The 23092-nt window shown below is 39.5% G+C and overlaps 1 protein-coding gene across 1 annotated transcript; it reads left to right on the top strand.

The window, feature by feature from the left end:
- Positions 1 to 23088, top strand: LOC116316566 (glutathione hydrolase 5 proenzyme-like). Its single transcript, XM_039621295.1, has 17 exons — positions 1 to 99; positions 282 to 374; positions 1024 to 1163; positions 12513 to 12707; positions 12957 to 13084; positions 13159 to 13266; positions 16147 to 16324; positions 16413 to 16573; positions 16802 to 16948; positions 17081 to 17211; positions 17964 to 17980; positions 18654 to 18728; positions 18896 to 19033; positions 20214 to 20313; positions 22395 to 22577; positions 22755 to 22865; positions 22951 to 23088. The coding sequence occupies exons 1-17, from the start codon at positions 1 to 3 to the stop codon at positions 23086 to 23088; spliced, it is 2142 nt and encodes a 713-aa protein (XP_039477229.1).
- The last annotated feature ends 4 nt before the right edge of the window (positions 23089 to 23092 follow it).

Below are 23092 nucleotides of genomic sequence, written 5' to 3'. Positions count from 1 at the left end.
ATGTCTAGTGATTTAAGCTACATTTGGAGGGTGCTCAAACCTGGTCTAAACTTGCAGGATCACCTTACCCTGCGGGGATCCTTTTGGGATCTCCGCAGGGTAAGCTCACCTGTTTTTCATTTGCTGATTAGCTGGCCACTGTTTATGCTGAAAGCAAACCTTCAGTCTTTCCCTGAGTGTTGAACTAACTGTGGTAGTGAAACCTTCTTCAATCAACAAGTCTGTTTTCCCATTGTTGCCTTGATGATTACTTAACTGTAACTGTTTTCTCCTCTGTGCAGATCCCACGAAGGCTGGAAACAACAATACTGCAAGAGCAAATAGGAAAAGAGACAACACATAACAACAATGCTCAGTGGCTCATGGAGATAAGAGTAAGCTACAGCAATCCCCCCTGAACAAACTCCAGTGATCATCACAGTGACAGACATCCAAGAAAGAGTCTCAAGCATGAAGAGCTGGACAGCACCAGGCCCTGATATGATTCACGCCTAGTAGCTAAAGAAGCTAACTGCACTCTATGAGCACCTGGCAGCACAAATAAACCAGCTGCTGTTGGATGAGACAAAGGGGAATGGCCTGATCCCCAATAATCCCCAGAAGGAATTGGTCCCATCCAGCAGCCAGCCAATAAACTGCCTCTGCACAGCTGGAAGCTCCAATCAGGTATCACAGCAGCTAAGGTGCACAGGCACATGGTTTAATACATGAGCAGGGCCCGGAAAGAAATTGTCAGAAACATGAGATGGGCTAAACACCAGCTCCTGGTAGATAGAGCAGTCACTTACTATAACTGTAAGACCAAACTGACTAACCTGTGCACCACCTGGATTGATTACACAAATGATTATGACTCTATGCCATTGATTTACTGATCCACACCCCAACAGCACTGGAATCTCATTCAGTCTGGTTTAGTCAGACGGTAACAAAGAGAGGGAAGGGAGTCAGAACTGAGGGGATTGCACTACTAGAAGGCAACATTGTTGCTATCAAGGATAGTTATGAGTTTGAATCCCCCAGGCAAAAGACAACTATGAAGAGGCCACTAGGAAAGCCGGAACCACCAAATACCTGCAGAGAGTGAGGCAAGTGAGGAGTAGTCTGCTGAATAGGAAAAACAAGATCCAGACAATCAATACCTATGCCCTGCCGGTGATCAGGTACCCTTCTGAGATAGATAGAAGCCAATGACGCCCAGGCAAGAAATTTCTTTACCATGGATGAAAGGGTTTCACTCCAAATCCAGCAACCTGAGACTGTAGGCTAAGGAGAAGGAAGGAGGCCGAGGACTAGTGAGTGTCAGAAACATCATCCAAGATGAAACAACAGAGATCCATGACTTCTTTAGGAAGATGGCTAAAACTGATCATGTGCTTACTTTATACTTCAGCCAGTAGAAACTTTTTTTTTTTTTTTACTTTCTTTTTATTGTTTTTCTTTAAACACTATACAGGGGGGTAGGGGGGTAACAACAAAACAAAACAACAACAAAAAATAAATAAATACTGCAAGTAGGATAACAGAAACAAAAAAACAAAAAAACAGCAACAACAACAAAAAAACATGTTGGATCTCCTTGTTTCTACAGTTTGATCATTTCTCATTATCAATGTGTTGGTCTTTATCCTGTTAGGTTTATGTACTCAGTCCATTTCTCCCACTTTTTATGGTATTGATCTTCCTGAGTCCTTATTCTGTAGGTCAATTGTTCCATGATTTGTATTTCATCTATAATTTTTATCCATTCGTCCTGTGATGGTGGGTCTATCTTGTTCCATTTTCTTGTAATTGCCTTTTTACAGGCAGCAAGCATAATTTTCAATATGTATCTATCTTCTTTCATCACATTTCCTGTAATGACACCAAAATATAATAATGTACAAGTCTTAGATACAGCATAACCCAGAATTTTACCTATAACTAAATGAACATCTTCCCAAAATTTTGTAATCTTGGGACAGAACCAGAACACATGGGAATGATTCACATCTACCTCTCCACAGCCCCTCCAACACGGTTGTGGTAATGAAGTATGTTTGTTCTTAATTTTGGGTGTTATAAAAAATCTAATTACATTTTTCCAGCAGTGCAGTCTCCAGGCACGTGATGATGTTGTTGACTGCTGTATTTTCCAGGTTTGTGACCATTCCTCATCAGATATGTTCACTCCCAACTCTCTCTGCCACTTCAGTTTTACATATGTTGTCGTACACCCTCTTGCCTCCATTATATGCTCGGAAATTGTAGAGATTATTCTAATTTTTTTTGCTCTGTAAACTTCAGTTATGGTTTTAATTATCGAATTTTTATCCAGATCTACACTATGTTTTACTTCTTTATTAAAAAAGTCCCTAATCTGTAAATATCTGTAGTGATCTTGATTACTTAGGTCATATTTTTGTTTAATCTCCTGGAAACTCATAAAATTCCCATCTTTGATTAGTGTACACATCGCTGTTAATCCAGTAGGAATCCACTGTTTAAATCTTTGGTCCATAGAACCGGGTGTAAAACCCTTATCATAGGCCATCCATCGGATTAATCCAAGCTCTTTTTCTAGTTTGTATTTTCGTATCAGGTTAAACCATATTTTAAGCGTAAACTGAGTGACTGAATTCAGCTGTTTAATTACTCTCATTGTTTCTTTTCTGTCTCCTATAAGGCTTTGAATTTCTCTTCCTTGGACTGATTTTTCTAAATTCTTCCATTTGGCTTCATAATCATTGTCACACCAACAAATGATGTACCTGATTTGTGCAGCATAAAAGTATGCCTCAAGATTTGGGAGTGCCAAACCCCCCTTATCCTTTCTTATCTGTAGTGTTTCAAATTTAATTCTCGGTCTATGACCATTCCATATAAACTTGGATATAATTTTGTCCCATAATCTAAATTGTTTTTCAGGTATATCAATGGGTAGTGACTGAAAAAAATAGAGAAGTCGGGGTAAGAGACATACTTTTATCATCTCTATTTGAGCGCCAATATCTGATGGAAGAGTAGCCCACCTATCCAAATCACTCTTAATTTCCTTATCTAAGTTAACGTAGTTAAGTTTATATAAGTTCTCAACGTTTTGTGATAAGGTTACCCCAAAAGCCAGTAGAAACTTGAAGAAGAGAGGAGCCATCATGGAAGGACAGGCCCCTTCACTTCATGTAACACAGGCAGATAGGAGATGTGGCTGGCATTCAGAAAATTTACCAATGGCTGGATAAACCTGGTCTGAAAGACAACACAGAGGCATAAATCATGGGAGCACAGGAACAAGCCGAAGCACAAGATCAATAGAGGCTGGCGTCTACCACACCAGGCAAGACCTCAGGTGCAGGCTGTGTGATCCCAGGAATGACATCTGAGATCTCTGTACAGAAGAGCACAGTCCTACAAACAGCGATGATACTGCGCTGGACCCTCAAGCTCCAAGGCCTCTGGGACAGGACCTGGGCTTGAAGGATAAAAGGCCACCTACAGGGCGAGTGGGGAATATTTATATATGACAGTGAAGAAAAGATTATTCCAGATGTGTTGAAATATGATGCTGATAAATAGTTATTTAGCCAAAAATATTTTTCCATTTGTAGACAATCACATCTCCCTGATGCTATCCACACTTTAAGTAGAATTTCAGCAAACCAGTTGTCCTATTATCAGAAACATGTATATTTGCAAACACTATGCATCGCATATTTTTATTTATTTATTTTATTTATACAACGCATTTACAACACATATAGATATAATATGTTCTGAAAGATAAAGAAAAGATATTAAAATACCGCACTTTGAATGCAGTTCATGATGGTTATGTTGGCAAATTTGTCTAAGTCTGAAGCTAACAAAGTACATTTAAGCTCAATACAGTTCACATAGGTTTCATCTTTGATACAAAATATTGTTTCAATTTTAATTTTTCCTAAAGTTTAGTTTTAAATTTCAGTTAACTGCATTTTTCACCCTTGAGTTTTAATTTCAGTTTTAGATCACTATAAATAATTCACAATTAAAGAGTCCTGACAGATACCTGAACATTCAGCTGCAGAACTGAAGATCATAATTTACTGTAGTAACGTGTCTGCCCTCGCTCCCTTCCACAGACGGATTTACAAAGATCTCGGTCAGACAGTGAACCAGCATCACTGCCCTGAGACTAGGTCGTGAGGCAAAGTGCTTTACGGTTTGGGTGAGGAAGATCAGCCCGTGGCTCATGAACATCGCATAGAGAACAGTAGGAAATCGCTAAAGCAGCGATAAGGACCGTCAATGCTACTTTTTTTCAGTTGGAAAACGATGTGCACGCAATCCCTGGTGGGATCACATACAGGGAGGAAAAAGCTGAGTTAAGCGAGGTTCACCCAGTATCTTGCATAGATGAGTAAAAAATATCAGCGCTACCGGACCCCTCTCTGTGTAGCGTGCGCAAAGAGAGAGGTAGGGGAAGCATCGTTAAACGACGTAGCATCTACCTCTGCTTACCAATGAACAAACACACGTCTCCGCTAGTACTACGCTTCACCTACCATTACCCACACAGCGGATATATGTGCGCAATACGTCGCTGTGCTATCTGGGACATCAACAAGCGGTAAACTTTCAGAGGAAGTGAACTACCGAAAAGAAAGCAGCAATGTTTGCATACCAGGGCTTCGACGGGGCAAATACGAGTCGTTCTCGCCTATGGAGGACCACAAGAGCCACGCGCATCGAAATAAAAATCTCTGTGCTTTAATAATGAATTGTAGAATAAATTCTGCAATTGTAAATTCATTTTTGAATTCCAATTTAATAAACTGCATTTCAAAATCCTTTTTCCAATTGCATTTCAAAATCCTTTTTCCAATTGCACTTTAATAAACTGCATTTTAAAATCCTTTTTCAGTTGCACTTTAATAAACTTCAGTTCAAAATCCTTTTCCACTTGCAATTTAATAAACTGCAGTTCAAAATCCTTTTTCCACCTGCAATTTAATAAACTGCAGTTCAAAATCCTTTTTCCACCTGCAATTTAATAAACTGCAGTTCAAAATCCTTTTTCCACTTGCAATTTAATAAACTGCAGTTCAAAATCCTTTTCCACTTGCAATTTAATAAACTGCAGTTCAAAATCCTTTTTCCACTTGCAATTTAATAAACTGCAGGTCAAAATCCTTTTTCCACCTGCAATTTAATAAACTGCAGTTCAAAATCCTTTTTCCACTTGCAATTTAATAAACTGCAGTTCAAAATCCTTTTTCCACTTGCAATTTAATAAACTGCAGTTCAAAATCCTTTTTCCTTTCCTGTTCGCTCCGGGATTAGCTGCTGGATTAGCTCCTGGATTAGCTGCTGGATTAGCTCTTCGATTAACAACTTGCTGGAGGCTATTCAAATTAGCCACACCGTGGGATGTAAGGAGCTCTCTGATTGGTTGGTCAGACACAGGCTGTCTGCCAGGCTGGATTTTTCTAGCTCATAGCTTCTCCCTGCTACGGCGTGTGTGCTTGTACAAAGGCCGCTCAGCGTCGGGATTTACACTCGGCTCGACACGGATATGTGAAGAATGAAGGGACCCTGCAGCGAGACGGAGAGCCAACCTCTGACTGAGTGCCTGTCTACACAGTCTGACCACCTGTTGAAGGTAAGGTGCTAACGTGGCTAACGCTAGCATCACCGCACGTAGCCCGTTATTTTAAGATCATCTTAGCTAATGAAAGTTTTACGTCGCAGCTGTACGAGCTCGCTACGTGTTTTGTAAGCTGCTGTGCTCTTCACAAATAAAGCTGGAAGCAGCTCAGACTGTTAGAACCAGCACTGAGCCCTGTTACATTTTTACAGTGTTAGAGCAATGGCTGCAACCTACAGCCTTTAAACTAGCGATTAAAATGCTGACAGTAAACTCGTCAGTCCAGATGTTACCACATTACTCTATGGTACTTGGAGTTAAAACAACTGAGACAGGTTGATTAAAATAACAGCTGTCAGTTCTCTCATTCCTTATATCAAGACTGGAGATCACACTACTGATTTCAGTTCATTTAATATGTGAGTGCACAGATTCATTCTCACCTGGACATAAATGATGATCAAAGGTTGTATATATGATGAATTCATCAAATCCCAGCCTCTAACACAGTGCGCTGAATCTTAGCTTTGAATGTCCAGTATATTCTAATCAGTGCAATTTAAGCATTCACTGAACCTATAGTATCTACACCTATGTGGCAAATGTGTGGTAAAGATACAGATAATGAAATTTAATTATTAATACAATATACATCATGAAAAATGAAAGCTGAAATTGATTCAGTTTAGTACTTTTCTCTGTATGCTCTGTGATTATAAAGGCCTTAAATTCTGTGATATATACTGTAAATGATTTTCACAGAGGTCTTAAAGTACTTAAATCACTGCTGATAGTCTGGTTGTTTACATTTTCACATGTTTTTGTCTCTGTAGGGCTGTTTGATGACGATTTGGACTCCTCTGGGAGATGAGGACACACCCACATCTGTTCCATACTGCAGCCATTGATGGTGTTACAGCTCTGAGTCAGCTTTGGGCCATCAGATGCACACACTGGAAAACCAGCACCTGGACTTCATGCAGGAGAGACTGCCTCAGTGATGGACTCTGCATCCTCTAATCTCTTTCTTCTTTAACACACAATTAAAATCACTCCAAAAGAGTGTAAACTTACTGAGGAAGTCTCTAACTTGTACACATTTGTACATTTACTTGTTTTATGAGTTATTTTTAAGAAGAGTAAAGTTATTCACATAAAGTTGTTATTCTTCTGTATTTATTCTTTTGTATCATGTACCACAGTCATACTGAACTTTACAGACCTGGTGAATTGGAGAAAACAAAGATCACACACACACACACACATATTTTATATATATTTATCACTCATCCAGGTGACTTCTCCAGTGTCACGGGTGACTGATGAATGTATCTCCCACTGGAAACCACTGTGTCCAGTTAAAGTCAATCGACTTTTTTAAGGAGAGTTGTTAGATGCTGTGCTCATGAGGACAATGGGTTTTAACTTGCAGCACAACACAAAGCTGCCATACTGGATCAACGATCAAAACACTTAATTGAGCAGAATTAAGGCAAAATGTAATATCCTCATATGATGACACATCACACATGATCCAGCATTGTTCTAAGAATGCAAACTTTCTTATTGGAAGTTTCCACAGCTGCCAGAAAGGGACAGATTTCTGTCTGGTCTTAATGAGTGGTCGTTGCTCTCTTGTTTTCTCTGGAATTGCTGCACAGAGGATGTAACACCCATGATAAGCACTGAGGTTTGTGTCCTTGTCAGAAATCAGCAATACTCAGCTTCCAGGTAAGGAAGAGTGGAACCAGAAGATATTCAAATGCATCTCTCCACAGCTGCTGATGAATTCTACAAAAACAAAGTTTGTTAAAACATTTGCAGGTGAATCACCACTGATTTATCAGTGACATCCATTTACTCAAAAAATACTGACAAGTGGATAACTAGAATATATATATATATATATATATATATATATATATATATATATATATATATATATATAGTTAAGCCCATAATTATTCATACCCCTGACAAATTTTGACTTAAAGTTACTTTTGTTCAACCAGCAAGTTCTTTTTGACCAGAAATGACACAGGTGTCTCCCAAAAGATAATAAGACGCTGTACAAGAGGCATCATTGTGGAAAAAAATATTTCTCAGGTTTTATTTATATTTTAGCAAAAGTATCATGTCCAGAATTATTCATACCCTTCTCAATAATCAATAGAAATGCCTTTATTGGCTATTACAGCAATCAAACGCTTCCTATAATTGCAGACCAGCTTTTTATGTGTCTCCACAGGCATTTTTGCCCATTCATCTTTAGCAATGAGCTCCAAATCTTTCAGGTTGGAGGGTCTTCTTGCCATCACCCTGATCTTTAGCTCCCTCCACAGATTCTCAATTGGATTCAAGTCAGGACTCTGGCTAGGCCACTGCAAAACGTTAATGTTGGTGTCTGCTAACCATTTCTTCACCACTTTTGCTGTATGTTTTGGGTCATTGTCATGCTGAAATGTCCACTGGTTCCCAAGGCCAAGTTTTTCTGCAGACCGCCTGATGTTGTTGTTGAGAATCTTCATGTATTGCTCTTTTTTTCATGGTGCTGTTTACTGTGATTAGGTTCCCTGGTCCATTGGCTGAAAAACACCCCAAAGCATTAGGTTCCCACCACCATGTTTGACAGTGGGGATGGTGTTCTGTGGGTTGAAGGCTTCTCCTTTTTATGCCAAATGAAGGCAACATCATTGTGACCAAATAATTCAATTTTTGTTTCATCTGACCATAACACTGAAGACCAGAAATCTTCTTCTTTGTCCAGATGAGCATTTGCAAAGGCCAAATGAGCTTTTGCGTGCCTTATCTGGAGAAGTGGCGTTTTCCTTGGTCTGCATCCGTGGAACCCAGCAGTGTGCAGTGTCCGTTGGACTGTCTGCCTTGAGACATTGCCACCAGCAGAGCCCAGATTCACCAGAATGGCCTTGGTGGTGATCCTTGGATTCTTTTTCACCTCTCTCACTATCCTCCTGGCCAGCACAGGTGTCACTTTTGGCTTCCGACAACGTCCTCTGAGATTTTCCACAGTGCGGAACATCTTGTATTTTTTAATAATATTTTGCACTGTAGCCACTGGAACTTGAAAACATTTGGATATGGCCTTGTAGCCCTTTCCTCACTTGTGAGCAGCCACAATGCGCAGCCGCAGGTCCTCACTGAGTTCCTTTGTCTTAGCCATGACTGTCCACAAACCACCTGCAGAGAGCTGCTGTTTTTCACCTGTTGAGTTGATTAAAACAGCTATTCCCAATTAATCAGGGTAATTAGGATGCTTTAGAACAGCTTTGACTATTTGGAATGGATGGAACTTTGGATTTTCCCAGAGACTGTGACAGTTTGTGAAGGGTATGAATAATTCTGGACATGATACTTTTTGCTCAAATGTAAATAAAAGCTGTGAAATATTTTTTTTCCACAATGATGCGTCTTGTACATCATCTTATTATCTTTTGGGAGATGCCTGTGTCATTCCAGTCACAAAATAACTTGCTAGTTGAATAAAAGTAACTTTAAGTCAAAATTTGGCAGGGGTATGAATAATTATGGGCTTAACTGTATATATATATATATATATATATATATATATGTGAATAAAATTTCAAAATGTCCTGTACAAAATGGAACTGTATATGACAAATGTGGTGTGGTGCTTGTGGAATTTTTAACAAGGACCCTACAAAACTTTACAGTACTCATGCTGCCAAACTTTTGACAGGTGTGCAGTAGGGCTGGGTATCATCACTTATTTCTAAGTGTCAAAATTTCCCAGATTCAAATCGAATTTAATCGAATCGTGGATCGAATCGATTCGATCCACGATTCGATTAAATTCGATTTGAATCTGGGAAATTTTGACAGTCAGAAATATAATTCAGATCAGTACATTGACATATTTTTATATCTATAAAAAGGAAGCTGACACACGCAAGACTTTATCAAAGGTGTGAGCGTCACAGCAGATGCCTTTGTGTCAAAGTAGCTGAAGATAAAACAGAAAAACATGAAGGTGGTTTTCCTGGCCTGGGATTTTATAAAAATATTCTGCAGTACATCAAAAACGAAAGAAAACCATTAATCAACATATGAACGTTACCTCTGACGTTACAGTGGTTTTATTAGAGACACGGCTAAGCGTTTTGTATTTTGCATAATTTTAAAAGTTTAAATTTGTTCAGTATTGAACGGCAGAAATTCAGTTTTCTTTTCGGAAGAATGTAAAACGAAAAAAAAAAAAAAAAAAAAAAAAAAACACAGCGGCCGACAGCGCTGTAAACAACAGTAGAGCTGTGTGTAACAACCAAGCGAATAATGCAGAAAACAGTACAGAGAGAGAGAGAGCTGTGCATGAAGTGTGATTTTAGGGTGATGTTTTGGGTGAAGCAAAACAGTAAAAGTCAGAGGGAATTCATGACGATGTTTACGTGAAGCGTAGTTTGGATCTTCTTTGCTGCTGGTTCGGTCAATATTGTTTGGAGAGATAAAACTAACAGCTTTAGAATCAGCGCAAAAAGGGCGTGAACACAAAGTGCTACCCGCCAAATATCAGAATCAGGGAGCTGTCGGCTTTCAGCACCGACCGTGTCCATGCAGTTGTTGTGCCAGAAAGTGATTGCCGTCCGTGGGAGCGCCGCGGGACGCTTAAAGCTGCAGCGCCGTCGGGGGTGAGAAAGGCGACATCTCACTGATTCTGATCCGCTGGTCCGCTGTGTGTGTTTACGTCCCTGTGCAGAATCCGTGTACCTGCTCTCATTTACTGTCTTAGCTGTTTGGTGGTTGTTGAAATTTTGTGAGGTTTCACTCGAGATTCTGGCTTTTCTGGCAAAATAAATTAATATTAAAAAAAATCGATTCAGGATTTTAATGAATCGATTTCACGTTATCAAGCCAGAATCGATTTTAATCGATGAATCGATTATTAAAACCCACCCCTAGTGTGCAGTTCCTGCTTTAAATGCATTCAAAATCTAAGTGATAAGAGGCCAGAAATGTTTGAACTCGGTTATGAACCTACATCACTGAGGCAGTCTCTCCTGCATGAAGTCCAGGTGCTGGTTTTCCAGTGTGTGCATCTGATGGCCCAAAGCTGACTCAGAGCTGTAACACCATCAATGGCTGCAGTATGGAACAGATGTGGGTGTGTCCTCATCTCCCAGAGGAGTCCAAATCGTCATCAAACAGCCCTACAGACACAAAAAAACGTGAAAATGTAAACAACCAGACTATCAGCAGTGATTTAAGTACTTTAAGACCTCTGTGAAAATCATTTACAGTATATATCACAGAATTTAAGGCCTTTATAATCACAGAGCATACAGAGAAAAGTACTAAACTGAATCAATTTCAGCTTTCATTTTTCATGATGTATATTGTATTAATAATTAAATTTCATTATCTGTATCTTTACCACACATTTGCCACATAGGTGTAGATACTATAGGTTCAGTGAATGCTTAAATTGCACTGATTAGAATATACTGGACATTCAAAGCTAAGATTCAGCGCACTGTGTTAGAGGCTGGGATTTGATGAATTCATCATATATACACAACCTTTGATCATCATTTATGTCCAGGTGAGAATGAATCTGTGCACTCACATATTAAATGAACTGAAATCAGTAGTGTGATCTCCAGTCTTGATATAAGGAATGAGAGAACTGACAGCTGTTATTTTAATCAACCTGTCTCAGTTGTTTTTAACTCCAAGTACCATAGAGTAATGTGGTAACATCTGGACTGACGAGTTTACTGTCAGCATTGTAATCGCTAGTTTAAAGGCTGTAGGTTGCAGCCATTGCTCTAACACTGTAAAAATGTAACAGGGCTCAGTGCTGGTTCTAACAGTCTGAGCTGCTTCCAGCTTTATTTGTGAAGAGCACAGCAGCTTACAAAACACGTAGCGAGCTCGTACAGCTGCGACGTAAAACTTTCATTACCTAAGATGATCTTAAAATAACGGGGGCTACGTGCGGTGATGCTAGCGTTAGCCACGTTAGCACCTTACCTTCAACAGGTGGTCAGACTGTGTAGACAGGCACTCAGTCAGAGGTTGGCTCTCCGTCTCGCTGCAGGGTCCCTTCATTCTTCACATATCCGTGTCGAGCCGAGTGTAAAGACGCTGAACGGCCTTTGTACAAGCACACACGCTTTGTAGCAGGGAGAAGCTATGAGCTAGAAAAATCCAGCCTGGCAGACAGCCTGTGTCTGACCAACCAATCAGAGAGCTCCTTACATCCCACGGTGTGGCTAATTTGAATAGCCTCCAGCAAGTTGTTAATCGAAGAGCTAATCCAGCAGCTAATCCAGGAGCTAATCCAGCAGCTAATCCCGGAGCGAACAGGAAAGGGAAAAAGGATTTTGAACTGCAGTTTATTAAATTGCAAGTGGAAAAAGGATTTTGAACTGCAGTTTATTAAATTGCAAGTGGAAAAAGGATTTTGAACTGCAGTTTATTAAATTGCAGGTGGAAAAAGGATTTTGAACTGCAGTTTATTAAATTGCAGGTGGAAAAAGGATTTTGAACTGCAGTTTATTAAATTGCAAGTGGAAAAAGGATTTTGAACTGCAGTTTATTAAATTGCAAGTGGAAAAAGGATTTTGAACTGCAGTTTATTAAATTGCAGGTGGAAAAAGGATTTTGAACTGCAGTTTATTAAATTGCAAGTGGAAAAAGGATTTTGAACTGCAGTTTATTAAAGTGCAACTGAAAAAAGGATTTTAAAATGCAGTTTATTAAAGTGCAATTGGAAAAAGGATTTTGAAATGCAATTGGAAAAAGGATTTTGAAATGCAGTTTATTAAATTGGAATTCAAAAATGAATTTACAATTGCAGAATTTATTCTACAATTCATTATTAAAGCACAGAGATTTTTATTTCGATGCGCGTGGCTCTTGTGGTCCTCCATACTCGCCACCCCAAAGTTCTCAAAATAACAGTTTTGGTTTGTGTATTGGTAGGTTTAGCTGGTCTAATTGTAGGTGTTGTTATTTGGTATTATAATTGTAAAAATGATGATAACCCGTCGTGCAAGGACCCTGATCGCCCTTTCTCAAACGCTGCAGTGGCCGCAGACTCCGAGAAATGTTCAGAGATTGGACGGTGAGTAACATTTTAAACTTCTAGAACTTATAAAGTTAGCATTTATCGCATTTATCGTTCATTGAATTAAGATTCAATGAACTGTGCATCCTTAGCACATGCAATAACAACAAAGAGGACATATTGTTGTGTTATTCAGTCATGGCAATTTAATTGTGTGACTTTACAATTTTAATAAAGATTAAAATTAAATTAATTGTGCACACATGATAACAATAACACTAAAGTGATAACGGTGAACTCTTTCAGGGACATTCTTCAGAAAGGCGGCTCTGCAGTAGATGCTGCCATTGCTGCGCTGCTGTGCACCTCCATCATCAACCCACAGAGTGCGGGGATCGGAGGCGGGGTCATATTCACTGTGATGGACAGTTCCGGTAACAAGACACCCTCGCTCCTCTTTGCTCAGCCCTGCTGGGGAATAACATAATAATATGTAATGTTTTGAAAGGTAAAGTGAAAATCATCACCTCCAGAGAGACTGTCCCCAGAAATGTGAACTCTGACCTGCTTAAGTCGTGTCCTAAAACCACAGAGTGGACCGTGGAGTGGAAGCAAGGTAGGCTGTTTTTCTGCCATAATGCTAATATTTATAATGGTTTAGTCTAATCTGCTCTTGGACTCATCTTTATGCCACAGTTAATTTATTCTGTACAGGTGACTGTTAATGCACACTGAGTCATTCCTCTTTCCTCAAGAAAGCAAAACTGGGATAATAAAAAAGAAAAGAAAAAAGAGATAAAGCAAACCACTACAGAGGGTTTGGCTGTCGGCAGTTATTAAAGACAATGAGTCAGTTTCATATGTGACACTATCAAAATAATCTTACATAAATTAACAACATGACATATATTGCTCCTTAGTTTCAGAAACAGAGAGATTGAAGCAGTCAGGTCTTTTTTCAAATGATGCACAAGATGAAACACAAAGGTTTTGAAGGTGTAGTCAGTTATCTGTAGAGGTATTTTTTTTTAATTCTACACCTTAGTCTGCAAGACAAACTCAAGGATCATACCTACGTTTTATCATCTGAGATAGGGTTCTGGTCACCAAAGAAGGGAAGGAAAGAGACACTATGAGCGGTATCTTATTAAAATGTCACCCTCATCCTCACCTCTAACCTCATCTCCTGAACTAAAGTCGGGACTCTAACACACTAAGTGCATAACCATTCTTATGTAATTACTGTAAGCTAATTGGACATGGAGCGCTCCCAGCTGCAGGCAGTCAACAACGACAGCTGGTTATAAGCTAACATTATAGCAGGCTTGAGTTTCCTAAAAATCACATTTTCCTTCTGATGAACAGTTTGATTGAATTCTCATTTTCTATGAGAATTTATGAAAGTTTAGTTCACACTTAAATTAGGACAAAACAATTGGACAAAAGAATGAAACCCCCAAACACTAAAGACAGGACCTGGAGATGAGACAGAGACAGACTGGACACAAAGGAAACATAATCAAACTCAAAAGCACAAGAAAATAATTTACTCCGGAACAAAAACATAAATTGTCTTATACCTCTTCAAAGAAATAATTAACAAGTCCAGATAAATTCAAATACTGGGTAAAAAACCCCACATTTTTATTTGCGAAAGGATTCTAGCTGCTCCACAGTCTTGTTTGTCATATCTTTCGCTTCATGATGCTCCCAATGTGTTTTTTCTTGGTCAAAGGTTTGAACTGCAGGCAGGCCATTTTCACACCCAGGTACTTCTACTGTGAAGCCATGCTATTGTACAGTATGCGGTTTAGCGTGGTCTTGCTGATGTCAACTTGATGGGAGCACAAGTTGCTCTAATACCTGTGTACACCTTTCAGCACTGATGGTGCATTGCCAGATGTGCAAGCAGCCAATTCCATAGGCAGTAATGTAACCACCTTCAAATGTTTTGAATTGAGTGTTGATAACAAGCTGCAAAAACAGCAGCACTTAACAGTTTCAATTTCTGGATGGCACACTGAACCATGACAAATGAAGTAGATGCTCACTGTTGTGGAGAGGTGGTCAGGGGGTGTTATGATTAAAATGCAACAGCGCCACCTAGGGGAATTTCACCCCTAGGAAATATAAAGAGAGTGTGTTTTCAGACTACACAAAAAATTACATAGGTTCATTAAATACATTTGTTAAAAGACAAAAAAAAAGAAAGAAAAATATACCCAGCTTTTCTCCAAAGGCAGCTGGGATAGGCTCCAGCTGCCCCCTGCAACCCTGAATTGTCCTGCAGAATGTATGAATGGATGGACAGTAGAATACATACTGGACTTTAAGGATAAAAACAAATTCAAATTTGATCAAATTGTGTTAGGATCGATCCGATACTGATACCAGTGATGGTAGCGATACTATCAATATTTGGATCGATCTGTCCAACTCTAATAGAATTATTAATGCAAGTCTGCAGAGAATGTCCACATATAAAGTCTTCATACAGTAAAAGATATAATCATCACATTAAACAGCTTCTAAGAGAAAGATCAGTTTCTGAATGGGGTGTTGAACAATAGACAGCTTGCCAGAATGCTGCCCCTTTCCCATTTTCTGGTCTCCAGATAATATAAATTCAACCCCAGGACGAATCTTAAATTTCCTCACAAGTCCATCTTTATCAGTCATTGTTTCTACATCTTTGGCTAATCCCCGCTCGTTCCCTGGCAGATTATCTGTCTGTGGAGGTGAAGCTGGAAATCTTGTGAGATGCTAAAGTGGGCCCAGAGACACAGGTTACTGTGGATGCACATGTCCCTGTCCCTTTTGTTCCTGTCAGCAGAGTACAAATGACCTTCCTGCATTACTTCCTGATCGTCTATAGTGTGTTGACTTTGAAGCGAAGCTGTGGTTCCATATATAGAATCAGCATAGTCTCTGTTAAGAAGCGTCTTTTGACAGCATTTGAGTATGGGATTGAGCGCAATAAGAACTGTAGTATGTGTAAGTGTAGTATTTATTATAGCAGTTCACTTGTGGCAGACATAGAAAAATAAAGAAAATAGAAATTAGAATATGTGTGAGAAAGATGGATCAAGAAAAGAAAGGGGGCTCCAGACATCATTTATTTATGGGGCCCAGAGATCTGTGCTACACCCCTGCACACAGGCTGCATAAATAGTAAGAAAAGTAAGTAAAAGATATGCTAAATGCTTCTTTAAGCCAGAAATAGTGTAAATATGTAAATATAGTGAAATAATCTAAAAGTAAATGTAAGATGCAAAATGTTATCTCTAACATAATCAGTTACAAACAGACATGCATTTAAAAATTACAATGTTTCCCTCTGAAATGGAGCAGAATAGAATAGAGTATTTACAAAGCAACAATTTATAACAAATGTCATCTCAGATCATTAAAGGTCAGGACCTTACACTTTACTCAAAACAGGAGCAAATGTATGTGTGACTTTCCAGCACTGACTGTCCATTATCTATCTGACCAGAGAGGAGTTGGATTGGGGTTCCTGGGGAAATTCGAGGTTATGAAGCAGCACACCGGCTTTATGGGAAGTTGAAGTGGGCTGAACTCTTTAAGCCGACCATCAAATTAGCCAGAGAAGGATTCCCTATTCCTTACTACCAAGGTCAACACATCCCACGCATTAATAATACGTCAATACGGTATGAAATACACCCACAATGTGATTTCATAAATACGAAGAGCAAACAATGAATGTTTCAGCTTTATTTCACTGTCTTTGTCTTTTAGGGAGTTATATTTAGATAAAAATGGGAACCTGCTTAAGACTGGTGATACTGTGAAATTTGAGAAACTTGCTGACACTTTGGAGACGATCGCAAACGAGGGACCAGATGCGTTTTACAACGGAACAATAGCGAAGAATTTAATCAGTGACATACAGAAAGCAGGTATTATCAGACAGGTTTCACCCTGCTCTCTTTTCTGACCATTTTCTATGTCTGCCAGGCACAATGATCTAATTACAAATTAAAAAATTAATTGGTTCTATAAAAATCTACCATGATCCCTCACAGGCTACACTGTGATCTGTCTGGATCCATTCAAAGTCTTGATTATGAAATGCATTGGGTTCATTTTTGCTCAACAAAATCATTTGTTTCACTGTTTTTGCTCAGGAGGAAACCTCACACTGCAGGACTTGGCATCGTATCAAGCTAATGTGACTGATGCGTGGAATATTTCTCTGGGAGACTACCGGATGTACTTCCCTCCGCCTCCTTCAGGAGGAGCCATCCTCAGCCTCATCCTCAACATCATGAAAGGTTCCTGATTGTTGCTTATAGCATGTAGAGTTTGTTTCATATAAGAAAATGATCCTTATCAATCTTTACAAATGTGATACGCTAAGAATCGATGTTTTAAATGAAATAAATAACAGTTATTTATATTTTCAGGATACAAAATGAATTCAGAACCTAATGCAACTGATGAAAAGATTTTGTTTTATCACCGTTATATTGAAGCTTTAAAAATTTCCAATGGATTAAAGAAAGATATCAGCGATCCAAACTTCAGCTCAGATGAAGTAAGTATCTGAAAATCCTACAGATTTGCACCTGCTTTGTTGCATAAAGTATGATTCTATTTAAGTGACTAAACAAGTAAAAGTAGCAATACCACATCACAAAACACAAAATATATAGTGTAAAATATTTAAAAGGGATGCCCTGGTTTCAATATGAGTATAATATTAGCGTTGTTAGCAAAATTTACTTATAATTATAAAGTAAATGGGTACATTTATAATTATCACTATATTTGAAAAATCCAGCTGCATCCCCTCTCCCCCAGGCAGAGGTGGGAGGTAACGAAGTACAAATATTTAGTTACTGTACTTAAGCAGAATTTTCAGGTATCTGTACTTTGAGGTTTTTTTTTTTTTACCTTTACTCCCTACGTTTATAAATAAACATCTGTCCTTTCTACTCCTTACACTTTAAAAATAGGCTCTTTACTTTTGCTTTAAAGCATTTGAAGGAAGTTATTATTTCGTCACTGCAAGCTTTCAAAAATCAAACCAATTTAAGTCGAAACAGTAACACGTGAAAGGTAATCCTATTCAGATATTAATCACAAGAGGCTGTGCAATGTTTCTATCAGCTCAACAAACATCAGCAAACACACAAATTGTTTGTGTGCAGTTTGTCTCATGGTGTGTTGCCAGCTAAAGGTCCAGCTGCTGTATTTCACAGGGAGAGAAAAGAAAGAGAGCTAACTTCATTCACACAAGTTTTTAACACTAGTATCTTTACTACTACTTGCCACCTCTGCCTCCAGGCCCCGGCGTGTTACTAAAATAGGGGGGACATGATGAAAATAATGAGCCTCTGCTCTGCCTGAACCCGATGCTCCACCCCCGCCTGCAGCTCATCCACAAACCACACCCCACCACAGTCAGTTTATGCACATTGATAATGAGTTGATGTGTGAACAGATCTGAAGTTTTGTGTAATATCTCTGAGCTTTGCACAGTTGGACTTTAGGTTAATTTGCTGGGGTGAGATTGTGACTTTGTGTTAACAAAGTGCTTTTACAGAGGTGTTCACCTTTGCTAATTATCAGCTAATCAAGCGCATTTGATTATCAGTACCTGGCTGCTACTTACAATTAAAGTTCTTATAGAAGCACTAAGGGTGTACTTTACAGGTCTGTTTAGAGTACTGTGAAAAATTTCCCAGTAACTCTGCATTTTCAGTTCAGCATAATTCTGATGAAACTTTTGAAACATGTAAGAATAAAAGTTTTCAATGCACATAAACCTAAATTGTCTCTAAGTATTTTAATATGTATTATTATTTTAGTATTTGTCAGTTTTGTGTAATGTGATGTTTTCCGATGCTCTGTAGTTCACACAGATGGCAAAGTATTTCAGAGAATATATCTTTGCCAGTCACATGTGGAGCTTCATCACTAACCAGAATCATAACTCCCTAGTATTAATTACACCTTCACCTCATATCTGGACAGCATCAGTACCACACATGTGTCTGTGCTGGCTGAAGATGGATCTGCTGTGTCTGTCACCAGCAGCATCAACGACGAGTCAGTACCTGCATCATTCTGTTTCTCTGTTAGAAACCAGCTATCAGATATTTTTCTTTCTTGAATCTGAAGATTTAAGAGATTATGGAGGAACTTATTTTTAGACTATTTCTATACTACAAAGAGTATCTTGGTGTTGTAGTTAATTTAATGTTTATTCTTTACAGATTTGGCTCCAAGATCCTCTCTCCAAGCACTGGAATCATTCTCAACAACCAGCTGACTGACTTCTGTAATAGAACTAGCACCTCTCCCAGTAGGAGATCAGCAGGATACTTTTTACATTTATTTTTTATGAAATACAAGTAATCACATGAGGAAGGCGGATTATTTCAAAACTAACACCACAAAGAGTTTAATTTTTTTCTTGAAATTATTTTCCCGAAAGGACATTCCACCTCACAGGTGTGGCATATCAAGGTGCTGATTAGAAAGCATGAATATTGCAAAGGTGTGCCTTAGACTGCCTGCAATAAAAGGCCACTCTGAAATGTGCAGTTTGATCACACAGCACAATGCCACTGTCACATGCGGTTGCGGGGACTCAAGCGCAGAGCAGTGCAGAATATATACAGTGGGGGAAAATCCGGGGTTCCAAGGATCCAAGGGAAAGGTCCAGGGGAAAACTCTCTTGCACTCGTTCTCTTCTCCTATACTCCAACACACACACGTCCACCCAGCGGGAAGGTCGCGGGTCTGAAGAGGAAAACTATCACACAGGAAAGGCAGGTTACACAAAGTCACGACTCTTACACAAGCTAACATTCACAAGAGCTAGAGAGGATCACTAACGTGTCTCACACAATCATCCAGCGACAAGAAGGTCTGCGTCCCAGCCTTAAATGGTAGACGCATAATGGCAACATAATAGCGAACAGGTGTGTGGACCAAGAGCAGGAACCTGTAGTGCGCTCCGCCCAGGCAGAGTGGCGAAGGAAAGAGGGAGAGAGAGCAAAACAAAAACGCATGTAGCCTTGTGGGGCCGGCTGGGCAGACACAGGGACCATGACAGCTACAGATGTCCCATCCTTTGAGGGAGTGTGCAGTTGGCATCCTGACTGCAGGAATGTCTACCAGAGCTGTTGCCCATGAAATGAATGTTCATTTCTCTACCATAAGCCGTCTCCAAAGGTGTTTCAGAGAATTTGGCTGTACATCCAACTGGCTTCACAACCGTAGACCACGTGTAACCACACCAGCCCAGGACCTCCACATCCAGCATGTTCACCTCCAGAATGGTCTGAGACCAGCCACCCGGACAGCTGCAGCAACAATCGGTTTGCATAACCGAAGAATTTCTGCATGAACTGTCAGAAACCGTCTCAGGGAAACTCATCTGCATGCTCATCGTCCTCATCAGGGCCTGGACCCGACTGCAGTTTGTTGTCATAACCAACTTAAGTGGGCAAATGCTCACATTTGATGGCGTCTGGCACGCTGGAGTGGCGTTCTGTTCACGGATGAGTCTCTATTTTCACTGTTCAGAGCAGATGGCAGACAGCGCGTCGTGTGGGTGACCGGTTTGCTGACGTCAACGTTGTGGATCGAGCGGCTCATGGTGGCGGTGGAGTTCTGGTATGGGCAGGTGTATGTGCAACTTTGCACAGCTATTGTAGACCAACATTCTACAGCCCACAATCAACAACCCGAACAATGCAACGGAGATGTTTTGCACTGCGTGAGGCAAATGATGGCCACACCAGCAGGGGCGGATCTAGAAGGGTGGCATGGGGTGGCAAGTGCCACCCTAAAATGATCCCTTGCCACCCCAGTTTTGCATATGACAGTGTTGTTTATTAAAATAAGATAACATTAACAGTTTGGGCGTAGTTACAGTTAACAGTGAATATAAATGCTAAAACTGAATATATTGCATAGTGTTCCCCCCCTCCACCATTAACAAATGGTTCAGCCCATAGTAGGACCGGCTTTTTTCTTGTTTTCAGTAGCAAGATGCTTATGATTGTGCCAGAGCACATTTTGAACAACACCATGGGAATTTCGGATTTTACACAGGTGGTTGGATGTTACACTCTGGAAATGGAAGGAAGGTGAGTGTTATTAACCCTCTGTGGTCCACGGACACGCTGCACCTCCAAATCACATGACTATTTTAAGCTGACATAGCAACAAGCTGCAGCCACGCTGAGTCTCTATTTCAGCCCACATTAAAAGTTCGGACTTCATAGTTTTTAAATTTTAATTACAGGTCAGTAAATCCAGAGTTATGATAATATATATAAGCCACGCTTTTTTCTAAATACTGTCGTCATGTTTTTGTGTGTGTGTGTTTTAAGCGTTTTCTAAGGACAGCGCGAAAACAGTAAAGAAAGGAAAAAAAGCCACCTCTTTCCTACCGGTGGCAAGATGTACCATGTCGACCAATTAAAAAAAAAAGTCAACACGTGTGATTTGGTTATTTGGTTGTTTAGGAAGAGGGAAAAGTTTTGGGAGTGACGGTAACGGCAGCGAGACAGAGCGAGCGAGTGAGAGAGAGGGAGAGAGTTTTTAGATGTGGGAGATTTGTGACGTTTAGTGTGGAGTGTATACTTAGTGTGTTGTGTGGTCTTGTGTAGTTGTTCTGTTGTGTAGTCGTTGTTTTGTCTTGTGTGTCAGTGAGGGCACTAATGAACGTCACTAAGGCGCATTGCAGTGTAAACACTGTCACTAAGTAGAAAACCAGCGGAGTGATACACCTCCTGCTGTAAGGCCTGCAGGTTTATCCTTGTGCTGTTCTCCTCTGTCTTTTGGTGGACAACCTTTTTTTTACTGCCACACATCATTTGTGGGGCATCTTATTGTGACACCTGATTGTTCTCTCATTTTAGTTTTAGTAATATTTTTAAATGGTTGTACAAAATGAAAGAAACGGCAGGTGTATTGGCTGCATTTTTTAGATAAATAGTTGTATATATTTACAAAATGTACATTTTATATTTGCATTTCAAGTTATAAAAATTTAGTCAACATGCCTGTGGGTTTTTTTACAGTAAAAAAATACTACTAGGATTTTAAGTTCTTTGTGTGACTTCAGATCAGTAATACTAATGCAGTATGTCAGTGAAAAAAACAACTAAATTCAGTTGAGCTGAAAAGAATGATCCCAAACAAGGCAAGGGGAAAAAATAAAATGAAACAATTTGAGGGTGAAATACAAACGTAAACTCAAAATTAATCAAAAATGGCCGGTTGTATTTCAGACCTCAGTGGGTTAATCCAACAAATCATGAAAAATTCGGTTTAAATTTTTGTTCATGACAGTGCAGATTTCTGACATTTTGTGTAATTTAAGCTGTAACAACGTGATTGTTTTCTAACAAATAACAGTGTGAAACTTAAGTTAGACTTGTGTTTGTAAATGAACCGCCCCATGTTGTGTAGCTTTCTGGGTTTTATACTTATTGGGCTACATATTTAGGCTATACAGTACATAGAGTCAAAACTCACATGTTTTATGTAACTAAAGCGTTTAATTATGTGGGCTACAGACAATAATTAAGTTATAGACTATATTTATATGAAAAATGTGTATACTTAGTGCATTTGAATTATTTTAACCATATGTAACCACCTGCATATGTGTTTGGGGGAAAAAAAAGGCTTTGATTTTGCCACCCCATTTAATTTCTTTGCCACCCTCATGCCACCCTAAGAAAATTTCTCTAGATCCGCCCCTGCACACCAGATACTGACTGCTTTCTAGTTTTGTCCTGCAATTCAAGGTCTTTGTTGTATTTCTCAGGGGAGCGGCCTCCCTCCAATATGGCCCCATCTGTGCTGAAGTCTCAGTCGAAGACGCTGGTGATTGGAGGGTCTGGTTCTGAAATGATTCCACCGGCAGTGGCCTCGGTACGTATGCATGGTAAACACACAAAAGTGCCATTACATATTAAATAAAATAAATTGATGCAGACTGATGCCCGTCTTTACTGTTAAAGCTTGCACCATAGTAACAAGATTCTTCACCCTAATTTATCCTGTAATCATCACTTTCTCATCTCATAGAATTATTTTTTTCTCTTCAAGGCGCTCATGAACCACCTTTGGTTTGGAAAGAGCCTTAAGGAGGCAATTGTTACTCCTGTTGTTTTTGTTGACTGTCAAAGTGAAGTAGAAATTGAATCTAAGCTTGAAAAGGTAATATATTCAGTGCATTCAAATGATAAATGCCTTGTTCTATTTCTCTTGTTCCATCTGAGTCTCTCTCCTCTTTGCTCTGCAGGATGTAGTTGATGGTCTTGAAGCTAAGGGACATAAAATAGCAAAATTCTACAACACAGTTAACGCTGTGGAAAAGGAGGACAGCTGTATCTCTGCATGGTCTGATGAAAGGAAAAAAGGCAAAGCAGCTGGTTACTGAGACC

Source organism: Oreochromis aureus, linkage group 12 (genome assembly GCF_013358895.1).
Source record: "Oreochromis aureus strain Israel breed Guangdong linkage group 12, ZZ_aureus, whole genome shotgun sequence".
Taxonomy (NCBI): Eukaryota; Metazoa; Chordata; class Actinopteri; order Cichliformes; family Cichlidae; genus Oreochromis; species Oreochromis aureus.
Note: the sequence above shows the minus strand (reverse complement) of the source record. Positions and strands in the feature narration are given on the sequence as shown.

Bases quoted from the DNA above. Each gene is read 5' to 3' on its own strand.
- LOC116316566 (XM_039621295.1), top strand. From the start codon at position 1: ATGTCTAGTGATTTAAGCTACATTTGGAGGGTGCTCAAACCTGGTCTA. The intron at 13,267-16,146 runs GTAGGCTGTTTT...CTATCTGACCAG, and splicing joins GACCGTGGAGTGGAAGCAAG to AGAGGAGTTGGATTGGGGTT. The intron at 18,729-18,895 runs GTCAGTACCTGC...TATTCTTTACAG, and splicing joins ACCAGCAGCATCAACGACGA to ATTTGGCTCCAAGATCCTCT.